A 22,631-nucleotide genomic window follows, 5' to 3' on the forward strand; every position below is an offset into this window, starting at 1 on the left:
CCTGATTGGCTGCGGGCCATCAATTATCCATGTCTGTTTTATTTCTGTACAACCGAACACCCCGGCGAACAATCGCGCCGTCGCCCCCAAAAACTAATGTTCCAGAGAGCTCCCGAGCGTTTAGTTTCAGTCACGTCAACGCCGCCGACGGTGCAATGGCTAGGGCTGGACTGCTTCTTCACTCCGTAGAAAGAGATGGACAAAGTGATCCTGTGCTTTTTTCTTTTCTTTTTTTTTTTTGGTGCAGCTTTATATCCAGTTGGATTGTATGAGAGGCTACAAAATAAGTTGGTATAGCTCCCTTCTTAGCTGGCTGGCAGCAGTCGGGTGCAGGTTGGCAAGCTGCTGTGTGGGAACACATTTTCACAGGCTCAATAGAAGGAGCCTGGTATTATATTCCAAATTATTAAGTATTAACTTCAATAGAAACCAAACCAGATCGGTTTGCATGTTTGCAGTCGATGAGGAATTAGTCACATCCTCGTTCTCTCAAGGAAAACTATCAAATGTCGAACCTTGGCTGGTTCAAACGTGTGTGGTGTGCTCGAATAGTTTTCGAGTGAAGTTCACGCCGTGCCCTCCTCCACCTGCTTTACCGCCCCTTCATTTGTTGTCACGCGTACCTCGTCACTGCATGGAATAGGATGTGATCTGGCAGGGTTACTTCCTGAGGTGCTGCTGTGTTGCAGATGCATTCTGCACCGGCGTCGTTCTACGTGACAATGGACAGGCGGTGCTGGTCACACACACACACACACACACACACACACACACACACACACACACACACACACACACACACACACACACACACACGCAGCTGCTCCGAGGTCTCTTTCCTGTGGTCGTCAGGCCGTCGTCATGGGGGGCATCCCTGAAAGTCGGGAGCTAACACCGGCCACCTCAAGATGGGCTTTTGCTCGTCTGCGGTTGAAGCAGGGGCTCAGTATCCGTCGCCCTGTTGAAGATTGAGCTCCAGAACAGCCGGAACATTTGTGTACAGCACATACTCAACGTGAGCCTTGGATGTTACATTTATTATATTTAATCTTTTTTTGTGTGTGTGTCAGCACTTGAAGAAAGTCAGTGATTTGTGCTGTGCAGGCCTTTATCAGCATTCGTTGCTTTTTTGTTGTGTTAAGTTGATAGTATCGCCGTTTGTTATTCTTGTGGTATCTCTGCTCTGTTGAAGCGAGAGAAGCTGAAATATAGATCTGGCTGTACAGCATCTATGCCTTTTTTATTTTAGCTGCAGTTGTCCCCTTTAATTATTTTCATTCATTTTGACTTTTGTCGTATTATTATGACGTGTTACATTTTATACTGTTTTACTTCCAAATCATTCTTTATCAACATCTTCATTCTCCACTTCTTGTAATGACACGGTTAGAGGCTGAGTGTATGACAAACTACTATGAAAATTGTTAATGATTAAGTCCAGTAGGTTCTTGTTGTGAAAAATAATTATTATGTAGAAAACCAGTGACATTTTTATACATTTTTAAAACCCACGTGACATTTTAAACTGAAGTTTAAGAAATGAAGACGAGACCGCAGCTTCATGTTTGCAGCTATGTAGCTGTCCTTGGCCTGTGATCGCCCTGTGAGGAGACCAAAGAGAAGGTCATTTTTCATTTGTCAAGCACTTTCAACCAAAGCACCTTTTTCGCCGTTCTTCTTGTCAACCATTCTACTGTTCGAGTTCGTACAAAGCATAACAAAACATTGATTATTAGATCAGCAGCTGACCATTGATCAGGCTCATCCTTAGAATCAAATATTCATCATCGCTAAGAAGCCCGGTCTTCCGAGTGGTGCTGGCAGGGCACGGGGCGCTGTCTTGAGTACTTACTTCCTATGTCTTTACTGGCACACTGTTTTGAAAGTGTGCACTTTCACTTCTCGCTTCATCCCTCCTTCAGATTTCACACCGCTCTCGTGTCTCAAGTCAGCAGATGTGGGAGTTTGTCGTCGATCCGGGCACCGTTATAATCCAGATATCCCCAAAAGCTTTCTCTGCTGCGTCTCGATGGTGTGAGACGTGTGGAATGGCCTCGAAGGTTTGCGACGGTCTAAAAAGTTTGCCAGCGCGCTCGTTTCGCAGCTCCCATATCAGCGTCCAGGTGGTCCCGTGTAAATCATTCTGACATGATGGGTGGCATCCCCACCAACGCTTTGAGCCACTTTGGTTCATGTGGCAACTCTTGAGCGAACTGTGGGAGGTCAGAGCAGCTGTTCTTTCACACACGGTGCGACCGGGTATCGCTCCCATGCCGCACTGGAGGGCCAATCAAGAGCGGCTTGAACTCACTTCATACTTTCATCGAGAGCGAGCTTTATTATTCCACTTGAACTGTGTGTTTTTTCAGCCCTGCCGCTGAGAGGATAATGATACTGGCCTCTCAGACGGAGTGCTAACTGGTACTTCACTTTTCACACGTTAATCCCACTCAGCCCGGTCTCGGCTGCCTCTCGTGCTGCCTCCGTGTTAATTTTGACTGCGGCTCTTTGTGTATTCTAGACTTTTTTTTCTCCATATCCACCTGCGGTGGATAGCAGCCCCTCTACGGTATTGTATAACCAGATACAAATCAGTTGATGTGATCCGGACACCTCCTGTCCCCCAAAACAGTAGAACCCAAAGTGCTGTGTTTTGCACATCCTTAAACACGTGTCAAACGTTTGCTGTTCACACAAACGCAGCCCACCATCTTCTGTCTCGAATCAGTGCCCCTCTGTAATGACCGGCAAACAGCTGAGCGTCACTCTTGTTTCGTCTCCTCACGGTGTTGGAGGGAGAGAGTTTGCTGCGTGCGCTCGTGGCGCGGTGCTGTTGTGGCTGCAGCTATATTTAGACGTCTTTCTTCCTACGCGTTTTCAGGGTTGGTTGTTAAATAAGAAAATGAAATGACGCGCAAGGAGCCTGTGCAAGCGGGGAGAGCACGGAGGAAAGGGGAGGGGAGAATCGCTGGCCAATCCGCTGGGCGGCTTCTTATGACATGACAACGGCTCTCTCTCGCTCTTTCTCTCTCTCTCTGTGTGTGTGTGTGTGTGTGTGTGTGTGTGTGTGTGTGTGTGTGTGTGTGTGTGTGTGTGTGTGTGTGTGTGTGTGTGTGTGTGTGTGTGTGTGTGTGTGTGTGTGTGTGTGTGTGTGTGTGTGTGTGTGTGTGTGTGTGTGTCGGGGTCCTAGGAGAAGACAATGAAGAGAATGTCGCTCACATGAGAGTAAAGAGGAAACACAACTCCAGCGACTGTAGCAACACTGACCATGTCCCTATTTCCTTTTCTTTTTTCTTACAGTGTTAGTCGGTAAGAACGGACCGCATGATGTGGAAGTCAGGATGGTCGAACAGTGTAGGCACGGCGGGCCTTCATCTACTCTTAAGGCGGACACGTTGCATTACATCCTGTACATTTTGAGGTCTGCCCTACTTCTTTTAAGGAAGTTAGCACATGGCCTTTTTGAACAAGAAGGTCCCTTACCGTTAAAGGTGACCTTTCAGTGATTGTGCACATAAATGTGTGTATCTTTGGAGCCTGCCAGCCCCACAAACTGTGAAAAAAGACCATCCTGTCATTTTTTTTTGTGAGCTGGCTAAACCCTCCAGCCTGGCCCTGAACAACTGGTTCAGATTTCTGTCTGACTGTGATGTCACAGTTGGACTCTTTTGAGTCCAACTGTGACAACTGCACATCTGAGAATCTCCCATTTTCTGGTGCCATTTCCTACACATTTTGAAATCGCTTGACCAATCACAACAGACTGGGCCAGCTGGCCAATCAGAGTAGACTGGGGTTTATCGGGAGGGGGCGGGGCTAAAATAAATCCAGGCGTTTTCAGACAGAGGGTGAAGAGAGGAGCTGCAGGAATGGGCAGTATGATGCCTTTGGTGAACATTAGAGCATGCAAACCTTTTCAAGTGGTGACCCAAATTAAAAGTATGAACCTGAATATGAACATGATATGTCTCCTTTAAATTTGGATTCATTTATTTTTAACTTGTTTGTTCTCTACTAGAATCAGCAGCCACACATCTTTTTTGATATATTTACATTGGCACCATTGAACTCATGGTCTTCTGCCAGACAAGTCGTCGCATTAAGGGTCTGTCTGTCTGTCTGTCTGTCTGTCTGTCTGTCTGTCTGAGAGTGTAGGCTGTCAAGGTTTGAACAGACAGTAACCTTGCACAACCCTGACCGAGAGCGTTGAGAGCCACTCTATCACCTCCTCGCCCCCCCTAACCCAAACCCAGCCCAGTGTTAGGGGTCAGCTCACACTGGCGATAACGATGGTGGAGGAGGGGCAGCAGGCCATTGTCTGGGACTGTCAACAATGTATATCCACCTTTAAAAAAAAAAGAAATAAATAAAAGTCAACGTGACCTGACCTCTGCATAACTGGGCACCGCCTGCTCCTATTGTGTTTCTTTAGTCTTGTGACACTGTCATAATTTTTCATGTGCAGACGAAATCATGCGTCAGCCATTAAAACATCCATCTGTGCTCGCCATGGTTCAACAGCACGATCATTTATAAAATGTGGCCCATAAAGTTAATATTAACATTTGCATTAGATTTGCATCATGCCTCGGCTCCAGTGCGTCAGTTTATTACTGTCACATTCAATGTTGTGTGCTGACGGCGACTGTGCCACATGTGAAGACAGAGGAGCCTGCAGGCTGCAACCTGTCTTTGTGTCACTGATATAGATCATATCCTGTACACATAGGTTTCGCAGATTAGCTTTTTAATGTTGAATGTTGAATATTTTAGCTTGGAACCAAAAAAGATACATAGTTGTTAGTCTCAGTGATTAAGCAGGGTTGGTATTCATCGAGAGTCTGCTCTGGTAACAGGAAGCATGTGCATTTTTAGCTCGAGAGAAATGAGCTCACCTTCCTGAGCAAATATCATTTTCAGGGACGCAGCGTCACCCCTCAGTTCTTAGATATGGCAGGTGCGCCGGAGTGGCTGTGTCAGCAAGAGCCTGGAGGATACAATTGGAGCAGTGGGATCTGCTCGCCGAGTCTGCTGTGTCAGGCAGGGCCGCTGCTGGGACGCCTCTCCCTCTCCCTCTCTGGTAGCCGACAAACCGATTGTCACTCATGTCCTTTGCAGCATTTGGCCGTTGCCATGGCGTTCTTTAGCTCTGCTTACAGGTGGGCTCGGGCACCATTTCTCCTCCCTCCCCCTCCCTCCACCTCCAGTCCCTCATGCACAAACGCTGCTTTCTCCACTCTTTCATGTGCAGGACCATGCTCCCTGCACAAATACGCACATTATTTATTTCAGTGAGGATTTGGTGTGTGTGTCGGGGGGGGGGGGGATAAAAATATTGGTAATGTTTTTGAAGCTACCATGGGGGGGGGGGGGGGGGGCCTACACAGTGACATTTGTGTGTTGAGATGCATTTTGTCACGAGTGCCGTGTTTGTTTCACACGTATGGGAAGTCCCACTGAAATGTTGCTGACGACTCAGAAGAGGGGTTGCTAGGTAACCTGACGTCACGGCACTGCACTAGTGTACAGGGGGGTGGAGCAGGAGGCTAGCTCATTAGCCACGTCGAGTGCGAGGCTTTCACTGTTGGCCATGCCAAATCATGTTGAATACAGACCGGGGGGAGCTGGATGATCTGTGAAGCTCTGTAGTTCAGGTTTAGATTTGTAGCGGATAGGAAATTTATAACAACCTAGCAGTGTTCGGTCTCTCATGTGCTTGTCCACTTGTATATTTGCACGTGTGTTCATGGACATACGTGTTTCCAGCCCAAAGGGGGGGGGGGGCTGTGTGTCCCTCCCCTCCAGCCGCAGAAGGAGCTGCTCTTACAGACTTGCCTCAAAGGTCAAATGCATGCAGCCAAACAGAGGCTCAAACTCCACAGATACCAGTGCCCCAGATAAATATACCATCAAAATGTTTGACTTGTATCTAATTTGACAAGCTGGTTGTTAAGGCATTGACTTGTAATGTCAGGAAGTTTACATTTGTGCATAATATATGTATGTGTGGTTGTTTTTTTTTTCACTCATCACTTGCAAGTCCTGAAATCATTTTGATCATTCACATTCAGCGTTGCGTGCTGTTCTCTTTTTTCCCTCCTCAGTACGGCTGATTATTGACGAGTAACTGCAGAACAGGATGAAAAACACAGAGAGCATTTACCTCGTTTCCCTGCTCTTATTTTTCTCTCCCTTTCATCGCTCCGGCGCACAGTGCAGCTGCTTCTGTCGGCTGCCGCCAATCGGCCTCTTTTTCTTCTTCTTCTTTTTTACATCCCCAAGGCCACACTTTTCTGAGACTGCCTTGGCCGTGTTAGTCTCCGAGCCGGTGTGCCACGGAAAAAAAGTTGAATGAGCGGAGAAAGGACGCCGCTCCCCATTGTCGCTCAGCCACTCGAGAGGTGTGTGTCTGTGTGTGTGTGTGTGTGTGTGTGTGCGCGTGGCGGGTCAACAGCTTGCCGGTGTTGCACGGCTCATCTGAAGGTGCCGCCTGCCTGTAATGGACCCTCGCAGATAGACCATGAGATAAGGAGACACACTATAGGGCCCGCGCTGAGCCGCACAAGGTGAGCCGCTTGCAAACCAACACCACGGTGTTCGCTGTAATACTTACTCACAGGACCAATGCACTTGTCGTTGGCTTGGAGAGGGTTTGAATAATCTCACACCTTATTATGTAATTTCTTGAGACTTTGGGTGTTTTGAGACAAAACGTAAGAGGATCCAGTGTTATCATATACATGGGGCAGAGTAAAGGCTTTGGTGAGTCTGGCTCTCGTGCACAGCACAGGGCTTAGGACGTTTCCAGTCTTGTTAAATGGTGTGTCCCATGTCATGAGGCACTACCGCACAGCAAAGGTCTCGCCAGGGCGTCATAAAGCTACTGCCCTCAGCAGGCGAGCTTTTGTTTTGTTCTCCTGCTCTCGCCTCTTCCCAGTCACTCCCCTGCTTCATTAGCAGAACCACCAGAGTGTGAAAATGCTGGGGATGCTCGCTGGAGGAGGAGGAGGAGGAGGAGGAGGAGGAGGAGGAGGAGCAGGAGATATGAGTGGAGGGAAGGAAGCTTTGTCCTCGACCATTTTTTTGCATGTGTCATGTCCACAACTTCTCAAGCTGAGACGTGTTTCATGCCGTACTCACTGTGGTGGATTTTATGCAAGTGAAGTCGTCTATTCTCGAAATATACCACGCTTCCGCGTTTCCCTGTACCAGCAAAACAGATGCTCTCATTAGATGACCAGCTCATTTTTCCTCCGTGCAATAATAAGCTGTTTTATATCTAATTAACAGCCCCGTGCGCTGGGGACACTGGGAAATCGGGTTAAACAAACACTGGAGTCATTACTGCAGGTGCACTGAGTTCAGGATGAAAAAAAAAACCCAGTCGTTTGCACGAGCTTAGTCCTTATTGTACTGAATCGAGATGAGGTGACGATTGGATGTCGCTCTTTTTCGAAACCACAGTCACCAGAGATTTGTGTTAGAAAATCTTGAATCATACATGGTATTGCAGTAACGATGATGTGCATACACTGCCTGATTTATGTCACCTCTCCGAGGCCATTTGAAAGAAACAATTCCACCTGCCAACAACACGGAGGTGTGACAGATCTCCTCCTCTGCGAAGGCCCTTTGCCCCTTTTAGCCGCTGTAGCACGCTGCGAGTCTCCCCTTTTCTAACCTGCCCCTCCCATCCGCGCTTGTGTTCTCTGTTGCTCCCTGCAGGTGAAGCTGATGAAATACATCTGTAAGCAGCTGCAGTGCAAGCAGAAAGTGCCGGAGACGGAGAGGCCCGAGCCCCTGGACAGCTACCCACACCTACGGGATTGGCTGCGCACCATCAACCTGCGACCGGAGCTCATCGAGGTAGGTCACGTTGTCATCCGCGAGTTCCTCGCTCCTCTCTGCGGCCGCGGGCGACCACCGTACTTATCGGTGTTCAGTATGTGTCCTCAGTCCCTCAAAAGACAAGCTTGGTTATGTTTATGATCATGATACTTAGGCTGCAGCCCGTGGCCACAAATGTGATCATGAACTGATTTTGAAAGCCTTTTTTTTTCCCATGCATGAATTTTCACGGCAATAAACCAAACGTGTACCACGAGACTAACATGGCAGGCAAAGTGACTGCACACTGTCACTTAGACAAGACATACTTGTCCTTCTTTAAACAAACCCCATGCAGTTCCCAGCCCACTGCCATTTATAACCTTATGTCATGTTTGTGCGACTGGAGAGTGTGTGAGCTCAGTGGACGGTAATCTATTCTCCAGATGTGAATTGATCTGCTAAACTATTAACTACAAACTATATTTAGCGTCTGAGGCACTCAAGAGTCCTCCAGTTATTGGGAACATACGATTTCACCGAAATCTCCACGTTGAACACTAAACATGAACGCTGAAGATCACTGAATGTTAAAAGGTTTGATTTCGCAGCGCTGCAGATATAAAATGGAGGAGCGCAGCTGTGCAGCAATGTTAAGGAGACCATCAAGTGATGAATGCAGATCATCTGTTGTCTTTGGTGGTATTGTATGGGTTAGAGAGGAACCCGATTAGCCTCAGTTCAGAGTCAATCCATGACAGCAAACGTGTCATGGTGGTGGGTTTGCCTTGTACAGGCACTGTAGGGAAATAACCTTCATATAACCAGAGAGCTGGTCCAGACTCGTGCACAGCGACACATACTCCTCACCCCGGCCTCTCTGTGGGCCAAAGTTCCATGATCAATACATTTGTTTTGTGATATAAATGTATTTTATTCCACTCTTCACTGCTGAAAGAAGTGGTCACCTTCGACCGTGGGGGAAACCGCTCCCATTGCTTTGTTATTCATCTTGTTCCAACTTCTCAAAGATTCTCAAAGTTGTTGTGCCCGTGCCTCCGTGTAAGAAAGCGTGCGCTATTCATGGCCTGTCTTCTGGATCACCACTTTTCCTCAGATACCTTGACACACTTGACAAAAACGCGCCAAATCATTTTGTTTCCCTTATTGCACAACTTCAGAGCAACCGTCAGTCCACCGCATGATTTGTTTGTCATGTTCTGTTTTTCCTCTTCTCTCCTCTTCCCTTCCTGTGCTGCTGTGAACCTCTCCGCTACTGTATGTTTGCACTGATCTTGTCTGTTTGTCTTTTGTTTTTTGAGACCCAACTCCGATCTGCTTATTTTAAATGTTGCTGCTTATCACGTCTGCATCTTGTGCGTGCTTTTTAATTTATTTTTTGTTTCACGGCATCTTTCTGCATCGGATTACTTACTCGTATCTTTCACGTCATGTTTAAACCTCCCCACCTCCCCTTCAAAGAATTTAGCAGTGCCCTAGAAAAAATATGAGAGGGGGGTTTTTCGATAACGTGGTAAAAACGCTCATTTATATATCTTGTCTACCGACGGGGATTTTCCCAAAAGATGTAGAGCCGTCATGGCGCGTCGATGACCCATTTTGATCAAACATAACTAGATTGAGAATTCCACAATACATGACCTCGCTCTATTCTTGGAGGGCTGGATTATGTCATAGATTGTCAAAAAAAAACATCACGATGACTGTATTTACTCTGTCGTGTTTTTGTTTTTTTAAATCCAGAATATTAACGAAACTGTCTCTGCTCATATGCCGACAGTGAGGTATTACATAATGTCATACAAGCATGTGGATGCCATGTTGGCGAGCTTCTTAAATGAGCATGTGTGTCTGTCTGAGAACTAATGAAATTTGTCTGCAGCTCTAATAAGTAGCCGTATCTCCGTTAACACAGGGTTGGTTACTGTAGTTTTGTTTTTTTTAAACCAGGCCAATATGAGACTTGAACTAAATAGTAAAACTATTTTTTCCTGAGTTGACTTCTTAGTTTGTATATTGCTGTTCAGAGGTCTTTTATTTCTGGTTTTAGTGCTCACTTAACTACAGTGTGTACTACAGTGTGTACATCTTAATGTCAAAAATACACCATCAGTATGGGGATTCAACTACAATGTGATATTAATTGCCGTGCACACATTTATGATAATTATATTGTGTAAAGGAGACCCCCAGTAGAGCGTGTGTAATTCATGGTGCTAACATTGTAACGTTATGAGCAAGGAGGTGGGAATGGAGCAGAGGGTCCACAGCCACTTTGGAATATCATATCGCTCGCCCTTTTGTTTGTGTATCTGCGCGCGTGTGTGTCCTTCCTTTTGCTTGCAGTGCGCACATAGTGTGGGAGCTTGCCCTAGTTTTGTGATCAATGTTTGCCCTGTCGGAGCAAGGGTTTAACCTGAATGATAAGCAATTGCGTAGTTCCCATGTCAAAAAAACATCCTAAAATCACGAGCACAATCCCCCCGACTATCTCCCATTTCCTTCTGTGATCCGTTAGTTGTGTGGAATGTTTTTTTTGTGCTCTCATTTTGCCTTCTGTCCAAGCAAATGAACAACAAACATTATAAACTGTACCTCAGGTTTGTAGGACTCAGTCTTTAACCGTCTTGCTGTTTCTCAGGTATTTTAAAAAAAACAACTGTTTTTTAGGAGAAAATGAGAGGAAACAGAGGAAAGCCTACATTCTTTACCAGAGATAGTTAATGGAATTAGATTAAGAATTATAAGAAAATTGGCCTCATTAAAGTAAACTTCCCATTTAAATGGTGATCAAGCAATGTAAAGTCAAAGTTACAGTTTTGACGTTGGTTTCCCCGAAATTGGCCGACAAGTAAGCATGCAAGCATAACATCATAATCGACCAATCTATCAACAACAATGAACTACAAATTAAGGCACAGATCCACATCTATACTTTTTTAAAGTTGTTTTACATGTAATAACCTCACCCGTTGTCTTTTCTTTATTGCTGTGATAATATTAGCTCACACTATAATATCCAGTTTTAAAAGTTGATAACTGTAAGTTAATGGGAACCTGCCATTCATTGGGTTCGAGGCAATACACATGAATGTCTAATGTGTGTGGGGTTTTTTTTAATAAATATATTTGAACGTACACGCTCTCGTTTCCAGTATGGTTGCAAAGCAGGTTGCTTCTAATTCAGCCCCACCAGCTATGTATATATGCATACGTTTATATCAATACATTTACATCTGACTTTTTTTTGCCTTTGATTGTTTAGTCAAAAAGGGTTGGTTTTTTTGTACTTTTTAAAAATAGATTATATTAAATAAACGTTGTGCTCTTATTATCTCAATTTGTACTTCTGCTACTGTATATTAATGGGATATTGTACTGGCACAATGATGTGATACGTGAATCCAATTTCTTTTATTGGATGGACCATGATTAAATTCCAAGTTCAGGCTTTATCTTGAGAGTCTTGCTGTTCTTGACAGACTCACGTCCTGTGGCAAATGTACTTTTTTATTTGTGTACATCTATTGACACAGACATGAAACTGTCTAGTACTGCACGATCTGCACAATCTGATAAGCTGAAGAAGTAGTAGTTGAAATACCAAAAAACAAACAGATTTATCGCTCATTTCCAGGAACCATGCTGAGGGTTGACTGACCTATTTAGCACCATAACACGATGACCCTTTAATGCCGACTTTTAGCCCGATAAAGGCCGCGATGCTGCGGACTCTGAAATATCATATTTTTTTTGATCTATGTTATATAAACAACTTCAAGCAGAGTCTCTTTGTTTTATCCTATGACACAAATGTCAGTTATGTTATGTCCACACCAGTGGTGATAAATTTTAGATGCAAGAGAGCATGGCTGGGTTGACGTGCTGAATGGAGATCAGCCATAAGCCTGATGACTTTTTATATTCCATAACTACATTTCTCCATACCTGCTGATTGCTTTCTTGAATGTGGGCCTTCCCGGCGATCTATCGTGCATGTTTATTGTGATTTTGCACAGTCTTGAACAGTTACTGAGTTCTCACCGTCTCCTTTTCTTTGCGTTGCTCCTCTGCAGGTGGTGGAGGCAAAGTTGTCCCTGGATGCCTTGCTGCAGATGACGGGTGCTCAGGTTAGGGACACGATGCGAAGACTGGGGTCCAGTTCAGAGGAATGTGCCAGAATCAGTGCTGCCCTCTCCTGTCTGAAGAGTGCCACTGAATCAGGTATGTGTGTTTGCTCCACGGAACCCCCCCTGATCAAATGCATCACACTGCATTTTTCAATTTCTACTAGTGAAATCTTGTCTCTTGTCCAGGAGGTGAACTGAGGGAGGACGGCGGTCCGTGGCTGTCTGAGCCCACCAGGAGGGACAGTGGCTCTCTACTGACTGCCGACCAGCTAAGCGGCCTGGGCACTCCCCTCCGCCCTCACAGCCCCTCGCCTCTGGCACGGCCATCCGCCATCCAGTCCACCCCGTCCACGCCCTGCGCCACTTTCCCTCATCCCCGCTCGGGCTCGATGTCGGCGGCGCCCACGCCCGAGGCGCTGGCGTCGTACCTCCACAGCGAAAGCCCCCTCACGGATCCATTCCCCATGTCCTTAGCTCGCGCGGCTCGCCTTCACGGACACACTTCCACCCCGCCCATAACTCCGCCTTCGAAGAGGCGTCACCGCCTGAAGCCCCCCTGCACTCCTCCGCCGCCCTCCCGCAAAGTGCTGCATCTGCTCCCTAACATCACGCTGACGCGCAGCAAAAGCCACGAGTCCCAGCTGGGCAACCGCATCGAAGACCCTCCCACCAACAAGTAGGTGGTCAGATCAGATTTTGTTGGACTAAACGCACTGTCACAGATTTCACCTTGCCCACAGCTTCTCATAAGTAGGTCGGAGTGGAACTCGATGTGAATCCTCAGATGACGTTGTTATTGAAACAGATTGCCACCGGTGGCTTTGTTAGCACAGGTTTACAGGCTTTGGGGAGTGTGGGGAAAAAGGTTCTGCGAGAGGACAACTGCAGCATCTTATTGTTTGCATCTAATTCTTTTGCCTGTCTTTGCACTTCTTTTGTTTTTAGTGATTATATAGCGAGGTTTCATTTCCAGTCATCAACAGTATGAGAGTTTCTACGTATTTGCAACGGAACCGGTCGACACCAACACCGACCGGTTCCATCACACGGATAGATGAGGGGTTATGATTCATTCTCTCTGACGTGCAGTATGTTGCATGTAATGGTCGACCAGTCACGCTGCTGTTAATTTCGTCACCTGATTGAGTGATGAAGTAATCACCACCAAATAAAATTGATGTCCATTTCAATAATAGATTAACATGTGCCAAAACCGGCACATGTTATCCAGGTATGACTTCTCAAACTTGACTGTTTCAATTCAAGGGTTGAATCGAAGTGTGTAACATAACTTCCTGCACAATGTAACCAGAGCTTGTGAATGCAAATTTTTTTTATCCAGTTTTATTCTGGCTACCGTACAAAGAGGTGAATATTCCTTCATACATATTCAAACTGTCCTTGAGCACTGTACGATTAAACATTTAACCTGTGAAATTACCATACGGGGGGAAATAAAAGGAGCACATTTTGTTTGGAGGTCTACAAGTAGCAGTGGAGGCTAAAAGTAATCCCCATAAATAGGCACGGTCATTGTAGTATTCCAGTAAATGGCTTATTGTTGCCGTCTTGTTTTTTCCCCCATCACCTACTGAGTAATAGTCGCTGGTGCAGTTTCCCTGAAAGCATCTCTCCAGTGTCCTGTTCTCACCTCAGTCTCACAGTGACCAGCTTCGCTTAGTTTCACATTCGCTCCCTCTCTCTCTCTTTCTCTCCCTCTTCCTCTTTCCCATCCTTTCACATCCTGCCTGTTGCTCCTTTGCTCTCACTGTATGCGTGGAGCTAATCCCCACATAGATTCCCAGAGATTATGAGTCATGTCAAAACAGGAAGTATTTCCTAGGACTAATGCTCAGAAGTGGCAAGACAAACACAATCTCTCTCTCTCTCTCTCTCTCTCTCTCTCTCTCTCTCTCTCTCTCTCTCTCTCTCTCTCTCTCTCTCTCTCTCCATCTCTCTCTATCTCTCTCTATTGTGATTGGACACACACACACACACACACACACACACAAAAACACAAACACAAACCAGCCACATGTTTATCCATAATATCCTGTCTGTTAATGCAAAGCTTTACTGGGGGAGAAAAAATATTGTTTGTGTGTGTGTGTGTGTGTGTGTGTGTGTGTGTGCCCCTACACATACAGCATTTGTTTTTGCTTTCCCTCTTCTTCAGGTGTGTCCGAAAGAATAAGTTGTTCCTAAATATGCAAGTCAACGGGAACGGGTGCGAGGACCTGCCCTCTCGCTACCCCACCATATCTGCGCGTACTCCCGGGCTCCCCCCAGCCGCCACCACGGCACCGTACACGCTGCCCGGCACGCCCACGCTGCTGGAAGAGCACTGCACCATTAAGAGTGAGTCGTTTGTATACTCTTTTTGTTTTATTTAGCTGATGTTGGCGAATCTAAAGTTAGAAGATAGTCTGGTTTAGAGTCAACTGTTTATCCACTATGACCTGTCTACATTTTACTGGGATTTCTGGACTTAAAGGAGGCATATTATCCTCATGTTCGGGTTCATAATTTTAAATTTGGGTGATTGCTTGAAAAGTTTTACATGCTCTAATGTTCACTAAACACGTCAGTTTCCTCAGACTGTCCATTCCTGCAGCTCCTCTTTCCAGCCTCTCTCTGAAACACTTGGTGTCAGCTCCTGTCTCTTTAAGGCCCCGTGAAAAACTTTCCATTTTGTATGTAATTAACCACTTGGGTCACTTCATGAAATACCAGCCTTTCTTGACATAAGCCAATCCCCCCCTCATTATTATATTTCCTATACATGTCATATATTTCTCTATATTTTATTAATATCTCCCTCCTTCCCTCCATCTGTTTCTCCCCGGCTAGATAACGTAGCAGGTCATCGCAGCTCCCCACAAGCAGTGAGGAGGGACATCGGCCTCGCAGTCACACACAGGTACACAAAATACTTTCTATCCTCAGCCTGTTTTCATGATGAAGCGAACTAGGCACATTTGTTATGAAATATCCATATTAATATTACCACTGTAGCAAATGTAGCACTGCAGATCTCACAGGGGCCCTTGTCATCGTGTAGGTTTTCGACCAGGTCTTGGCTGTCCCAGACATGCCAGGTGTGCCAGAAGAACATGATGTTTGGGGTGAAGTGCAAACACTGTCGGTGAGTTGAGCACTTTCTATTTTAAGGGGCACTTGAGGGGGTTTATGTAGCAGCACGAGAAAGCTCTGTCTGGGAATCTGAGTAGATCTTGATCTGGACTTGAGGAAGTGTTTTCTAGGTGCTCTCTGACACGCTGCCCTCTTTCTGTGCAGGTTAAAGTGCCACAACAAATGCACAAAGGAAGCTCCATCCTGCAGAATCTCCTTTCTACCAAGTACGTTTTGCTCAATCCCCAGCCTGCAGTTACAGTTGACGGCTACAGTGTATTGTGACATTACCAATTTCTGTTCCAGTTGCCAAAATTCGGAGGACCGAGTCCGTTCCGTCTGATATAAACAACCCTGTGGATCGGCCGGCAGAAGCACCGCAGTTTGGCACACTGCCGAAAGCCATCACAAAAAAGGTTTTAAAAGAGTTTTGCATTACGACGCATAGAGAAACTGTATGCAGACATTTGTGCTGAAGCATGGACAAATGAACTGATGTGACACCATGCAAATGACACTATAGTGCCAGACGAGAGCCTCTTCATCAGCACTTAATGAAAATTAAAACCATATTTCCCATAAAATCTGTGATCTCTGTTTCTCCTAGATTGTATTCTACACGTGTTTGTTTAAGAGAGAAAAACGATATTTCTCCGAGTGATTTTTGTCATTGGCTTGTCGGTATTTCCACCAACTGCCCTCACGAAGCATGTTTAAGATCGGTGACGCGCTCTCTGCCATCAAGCAATCTGTCTTTCCATCATAATGCAAAGATTTCTGCAATTTGGAGCAGCAACGGACAACTTTCGTGCCCGATAAGGTCACACAGTAGGTGGTATGATTGTTTGGTCGCCGTCGTAAAAAGACGCTGCCGTAGCAAGACGTCGATAAAGACGCAGGTACTTTTCCTCAGAGCTCCTGATGAAGTTGTCAACCGCTAGTATGAAGAAGTAGGCTGGTTGTGTTCTAATCTGATCTGGTAGAAAGAATAAAAAACTGCATGTCGTTTTTGAAGCCTCTCGAGTCCTGGAGTTCTCCCCATTGAGTGAACGCCTTTTTCGAGGTTCACCCTTGTTTTTGTTCTTCTCTTTTTCCATCAGTCTCCTTCTTCGCCTGCTTTTGTTCTTCTGTCAAAAGGATTCTTTTTCTCTTGCGAGGTTGTTCCACCGTCTGCTTTTTCCATCGCTGGGGATAGATACCGAGAGAACTCTACTCTCTCCTTTGTTGTGGTTATGCGTGCCGCGGTTCCTTTGTGCCGTAAATGGAGTCGTCATTTTTCCACAAAAACTGTGTCCCGGTGGCCGAGAGAGTAACCTGCTGAAAAGCAAGGCTTATAGGAACCAGAATAAGTGGAGATGGTGTCGTTTGTTTGGTGTCTGTGCAATCAGTTTTAGCTGTAGGAGTCATCAAAAGTAAAATATGACCATTACCCGTCAGGCCTGATCAGTGTGTGATTGTGTTGCGTCCGTGTCCCTGCTCCACCAGGACCATCCTCCAGTGCTCAACCAGCTGGACTCCAGTAGCAATCCGTCCTCCACCACCTCATCCACGCCTTCCTCCCCAGCACCCTTCCAGCAGAGCAACCCGCCCAGCGCCACTCCGCCGCCCAACCCCTCGCCCAAGGGTCACCGGGACAGTCGCTTCAACTTCCCAGGTAAGCTTGGGCACAGAGATGTCTTACACCCGTGGAGAAGCAGAGCGAGCTACGTAGCCCGACGAACAAAAAAACAAAAGCAGACTCACACACAGTGCACATTCTGTAAATGTGCATGATAGCAGTATACTCCTTCTTATACTGATATCCGTTCCTAAATCTCTGTTCCAGCTTGACAGATTGTAACACGTGTGGGCCTCACACACACTTCTCTGCTCTTCTCTCTCTCTATATATCTGTGACATTAACACTGAAGAACAGCGGTGCTCATTTTTACCTGTTAGTGCAATGTTCTGCTAACCAACAGTCACCCTCCGTGCCGTGCTTGATGGACTGTCCCCTCTCTTTTTTGCAAAAAGCTGCCTGTTACTTTCAGCATAGACAGCAGTTTATCTTCCCTGGTGAGTTGAAGGCCCCGAAAAATGTCATTCTGCATCACTACTGTCCCGTCATCATCCCCCCCCGCCACAGTTCTCTCTGTCCTCTGCATGTTTGCTCTGAGGGATGTAATCATTAGTGTAGTAGACTATCCCATCACAGTGTGCCAGCACTAGAATTGCATGTTGACACTTTGGGCAGCCTTTGGACTCCATCTGCTGGTGATCGTGGGGAAGTGCATGAGCCGTAATGTTCTGCATGTTCCTCCAAGGGAAAAAAGAAGTGGGGCAAAAATACAAGAGGGAAAGGACTTTTGTTCCTCTCAGTCGTTGGTAAACTATCCTGTTTTTCTCCGCAGATGTCTCCAGTCCTGCTCATTTGCACTCTGACGTCCTGCAAGACACCGTGTAAGACATTTATATTAAAAGAAAATAATTTGATAATTTTTTTGAGTGATGGAACGGTAGTATTTTTGATGTCAATTCTCTCTGTCACAGATGTGAGATAGAGCAATCGGCAGATGACGCGCACGCCGAGCTGGTCGAAGATGAAGATGAAGAGGTAATGTTGCAACTTAGTTCAGATTTTTCACATTTCTGAAACAAAATGAGTTGAAGGAGTGAGAGTCTTACCAACCTCGATCCGTTGAGCCGGCCGACCTTAGGCTAAGCGGACCCAGACCGTCATCACAGTGGAAAATCTGAAATGAATGTTTGTTGTGGCACCAAAACAAGTTTTGAATATCAGCTGTAAAAGCAGAGCAGCATGTGTCAAACCCATTTCTCTCAGCAGCTAAAAGAGCAAGAGAGCGAGAGCAAGAGCGCAGTTTTTATTCGGGTACATCAGGTCACATTTTAATGAATTCTGTGATTTGACTTTAGTGATCTTTTTTTTTTGTACCCAATTGACTGGCTTTTCATAAATGATTTCCATGTGAATGACCAGGCATTTACCAGAAACAATGTCTCTCTCTCTCTCTCTCTCTGACGTTTGTTTATTGGAACCAGGCTGACCTGCTTGGCTGTGATTATGCTGAGGTTGTGGTGTTATTAATTTAACCAGGAGAGTCTTGCTGACATGAACATTTTTACTACTGAGACAGCAGCACAAAGCTGAAGACACAGGGGAAAAAAAACGATAATTATATAAGTCAGGGTTGGCTCATATTTTACAGAACGGATGGAAGAACAACAGGACATTGTTCATCTGGCTCATCCTCCATTAATACTGAATGTGTTCCCGGGCTTTTAAGATACTATATAGTGATGATTAATTCACTATATATTCCCTGACAAATAAAATAGAGGGATGCAGATAAAGTCTCTCTTTAATTTGTAAGAATAGAAAACTTGGTTAATAACTAAGCAGTGAACTTAACCTACCTCTCTTTGGGTAAAGTATTTTTTTGTACGTAGTAGAATAACAAAGCCATCCCCCAAACGTTTGCAGGAAGTAGAGGAGGAAATCGATGTTGAAGATGAAGAAGCAGAGGAGGAGAACGAAGAAGAGGACGAGGAGGAGGAAGACGAAGGAGAGGACGAGGACGACGGGGACGACATCCGTATGAACATGGGCTCGGACGGGGAGTTGGACGGCGACGAGCTGGAAGATCTGCCCAGCTCTCGGGGGAACCAGTGGAAGGGCCCCATCTCCCGCAAGGCGAGTCAGACCAGCGTCTACCTTCAGGAGTGGGACATCCCCTTTGAGCAGCTGGACCTGGGAGAACTCATAGGAAAGGTGAGGACTCTGGAAGCCGACGTTAGCCGCGTGTACCTAGTTTTTTCTGAAAGGACACTTTTTGCTGACATCGTCCTTTTGTCCGCGCAGGGCCGCTGGGGCAAAGTGCACAAGGGCCGGTGGCACGGCGAGGTGGCGATCCGGCTTCTCGAGATCGACGGGAACAACCAGGACCATTTGAAGCTCTTCAAGAAGGAGGTGATGAACTACAGACAGACGAGGCACGAGAACGTGGTCCTCTTCATGGGGGCCTGCATGGCTCCGCCCCACCTCGCCATCATCACCAGGTCAGATCCGAATATATCAAACATACCTCTAAAATGACTTTTATATACAATGTTGTTTTTTTCTTAAGACTTCAATTTCACCTGTCCTTCTTTGTCCACACAGTTTCTGTAAAGGAAGGACACTGTACTCGGTGGTTAGAGACACTAAAAACACGTTGGATATCAATAAAACAAGACAAATCGCTCAGGAGATTGTAAAGGTAAATGTTAGTTTTTTAAAATATCTTTTATTTATTATTCATTTGATTTTGTGAGATCCAGACCATGATTTAAGTAGTGACAGATTTCACGTCCAGAAAACCAGCTTTGTTTGTTAGTAGTAAGTAGTATTTTATCTTATACATATATTATATTCATTTTTAATAATTAATAATTAATTTGACTCTGTGTCCAATCAATGACCCAAGAGCATGTTACCAGTTACAGTTTCAACTGTAGTTGTATGAAAAGCCAATTCCAAAAATCCTGTGAGCACTTCTGAAAGGTTAAAAACTTAAACAAACACAATCCTGTCTAATCGCCTGTTTGTCCTCTGCTGCAGGGAATGGGCTACCTGCACGCTAAAGGCATCGTTCACAAAGATCTGAAGTCGAAGAACGTTTTTCACGATACCAATAAAGTCGTGATCACAGACTTCGGGCTGTTCGGGATCTCGGGAGTCGTTCAGGAGGGGAGGTGAGAAGCTCCACTCGAGAGACCCTAAAAACACGGCCCCCGGCCGAGCGGCTCTTCACACCACTCTACCATTACCTGGGGGGTCCTGGGATTTGTAATAGCTGCCATGGTCCACAGTGACTCCGCTCCTGCAGGCATCTCCCCTCGACAGAAGTCTCCTGATTGCCAACACTTCCACCACGCTCTTGTTTTTGAAGCATACATGGACAGAACACACGGCTTGCTTAATCTCGGACTTCCCTTTGTGTTCATGAATATCCATCTTGTACCACAGTGGTCGGGGATGGACTTCACCTAGTTGATGCATTTTTCCACTCAGATTCTCCGCTTCATTTGATCAGTTACTTAAAAGTGTGTACCTTTTTTGTTTTTCTCCCTCAGGCGTGAGAATAAACTTAAACTTCCACATGGCTGGATTTGCTATCTCGCGCCAGAGATTGTGCGCCGGATGAGCCCAGGTAACAACGAGGACCGCCTTCCCTTCTCCACCTCAGCAGATGTGTACGCCTTTGGGTGAGCTCTGCGCACTCACCAACACTTGAGGCAGCGAAGTTTGATCTCCGAAGAGCTTATTTTGAACCTGTGCAGAATAATCATACTTCTGCCCCCCCCCCTTTCAGCACCATTTGGTATGAGCTTCAAGCTCGGGACTGGCCCATCACCAACCAGCATGTGGAAGCTACCATCTGGCAGGTGGGGAGTGGAGAGGGCATCAAGAAGGTCTTGGCCGAGATCAGCCTGGGCAAGGAGGTCACTGTGAGTTGAATGAGAAGCACGAGTGTGTCGGTCGTTGAGGAAGGAGCATGTTTATTCTTCTCGCGTTAGAGACGTCAGATAAATCAGTATCAGTGGTATCAGGGTGCTGCAAACCGTTTAAGAACGATCACATTTAGAGCTGCAACATTTAATCGATTAATCGATTAGTAATCGACTACTAAATTAATCGTTAACTATTTCGATAGTCGATGAATCGGGTCAAGTAGTTTTTATGAAATAAAGAGACAAAAATCTTACTGTGTTTATGCTCTGGTTTCTTTGCTCCTCTATGACATGAACTGAATATCTTTGGTGTGTGGACAAAACAAAACATCACCTTGGGGTTTGGGAAACACGATCGACATTTTATGACTTTTAATGGACCAAGCAACTAATCGATTAATCAAGAAAATAATCAAGAGATTTAATCGCTAATAGTGCACAGTCCAGCGGGTGTGTGTGCGTCTCAGTGGTTTTGTCAGCTGCATTTGACCCACGGGCCTTTTGTCGCCTCAGGAGATTCTGTCCGCCTGCTGGGCGTACGACCTGAGGGAGAGGCCCACCTTCACCCTGCTGGCCGACATGCTGGAGAAGTTGCCCAAACTCAACCGCAGGCTCTCCCACCCGGGACACTTCTGGAAGTCTGCAGAGTAGGTATCCGGGAAGGAAGGGACGACGTGAAGACACTTGACACGTTAAAACAAATCAAAACAAATCTCCATCTAGTGTATCATCCGATTCCTCGTGCTACAGAGGCCCATCAGTGATTTGGCGACATGAAACTGAAGCAGATTTTTTTCTCGGCCTACGAGTCTTATTTATTTAAATGAGATTACGTCATGGGTATTAGATTGATATATTTTGAAAGTAATATAAATAGGTTTGAAATATTTCATAAATCCTGTCACACATGACCAAACGAACTCTGTCACTGCACCGTGGCACGCCGTAGATCTTCTCAGCTGCTGATGCTCACTCTCAAATGAAATGTGAACTCTTTATATATATATATATATATATATATATATATATATATATATATATATATATATATATATATATATATATATATATATGTATATGTGTGTGTAGACTTGAACTGTAAAGTATTAGTAATTTATTCTTCGTCACACGACACTGAAATGTTGACCGTCACCGTCTCCTATAAATAAAACTTTGTCGCAGTCTGTGATTGGACAGTGTGTTGCTGTCACGGCCATCTCCAGTTGCTCCAACAGAACTGTCACGAGGCTTTACAATTGTGCATGATACTTGTATTCATTTCTTTCCCCGTGCACGTGTGATACCAGTAGTACGGTCTTAGTGAACAGCGTGCTCACACAGCTAAACGATTTTCTTTGTGTTTACCGACATCGAAACAGAAATATGGGCCATTTCGTGACACGTCGTCGTCTTAAGCTGACAGTGTCTGTTTTGACGAGGGGCAAGCGACCAAGTTAAAACTTGAGTTGAATACGTTCAAAAGCTTTTCAGATCTAAAAATGCAGGAAAATCAACTTTCAGTTTTTACCTTATCTGTTGTCATCTTCATTAGTGCCTGTCCAAAGCTACACATTCTTCACATATCTTCTTTTTCTTTCTATTTTTCTTTCCTTATATTTCACTCTCTGCAAACACACGTTCCTTCACATTTATGTGAAGACTTTGCTTTCGCGCCGTGTTTCCTACTTGCTGTCCGCCTCGTTTACCACCAACCAAGTCACGTTCGCTCCAGGACTACGTGCAACCTTTCTTTTTATTGTTGATTCAAAACCAGTAGTCTCTGTTGATCCACTGTGGTTAAATGCCAGTTTTGTCTTGCTGATGTATGTAGCTGTTTTTAAAAGAACATAAAATGTTGAAATGTATATTTTTTTCTTGATTCAACTTGGACACCCTGACCTTTTTATGTACACCCAAAGTCCTTTAACTAATCTCACATGTTTGTGATATCTTGCTTCTTTTCAAATGATGCTTTTCTTCCGCTGTTACACTTCCACTAACCGTCTAAACGTTTGTGTTTTTCCCTTTGCT

The 22,631-nt window shown here is 45.4% G+C and overlaps 1 protein-coding gene across 4 annotated transcripts in view; it reads left to right on the forward strand.

The window, feature by feature from the left end:
• Positions 1-22,631, forward strand: part of ksr1a (kinase suppressor of ras 1a) — a 30,521-nt gene that overhangs the window by 1,904 nt on the left and 5,986 nt on the right. For 2 of the 4 annotated variants that reach the window (XM_035625447.2, XM_047327593.1), the window contains exons 2-20: positions 7,726-7,866; positions 11,925-12,072; positions 12,165-12,654; positions 14,155-14,336; positions 14,829-14,898; positions 15,040-15,123; positions 15,276-15,337; positions 15,417-15,526; positions 16,596-16,764; positions 17,124-17,165; positions 17,501-17,549; positions 17,640-17,703; positions 18,592-18,879; positions 18,970-19,166; positions 19,270-19,366; positions 19,708-19,841; positions 20,223-20,354; positions 20,462-20,597; positions 21,114-21,247. In XM_035625447.2, coding sequence (XP_035481340.2) covers positions 7,726-7,866; positions 11,925-12,072; positions 12,165-12,654; positions 14,155-14,336; positions 14,829-14,898; positions 15,040-15,123; positions 15,276-15,337; positions 15,417-15,526; positions 16,596-16,764; positions 17,124-17,165; positions 17,501-17,549; positions 17,640-17,703; positions 18,592-18,879; positions 18,970-19,166; positions 19,270-19,366; positions 19,708-19,841; positions 20,223-20,354; positions 20,462-20,597; positions 21,114-21,247 — 2,729 coding nt within the window. Of the gene's footprint in view, positions 1-5,492; positions 6,567-7,725; positions 7,867-11,924; positions 12,073-12,164; positions 12,655-14,154; positions 14,337-14,828; positions 14,899-15,039; positions 15,124-15,275; positions 15,338-15,416; positions 15,527-16,595; positions 16,765-17,123; positions 17,166-17,500; positions 17,550-17,639; positions 17,704-18,591; positions 18,880-18,969; positions 19,167-19,269; positions 19,367-19,707; positions 19,842-20,222; positions 20,355-20,461; positions 20,598-21,113; positions 21,248-22,631 lie in introns of those variants that run through there. The other 2 variants (XM_047327602.1, XM_047327595.1) reach the window with 2 other exon arrangements.

Source organism: Scophthalmus maximus, chromosome 2, assembly GCF_022379125.1.
Source record: "Scophthalmus maximus strain ysfricsl-2021 chromosome 2, ASM2237912v1, whole genome shotgun sequence".
Taxonomy (NCBI): Eukaryota; Metazoa; Chordata; class Actinopteri; order Pleuronectiformes; family Scophthalmidae; genus Scophthalmus; species Scophthalmus maximus.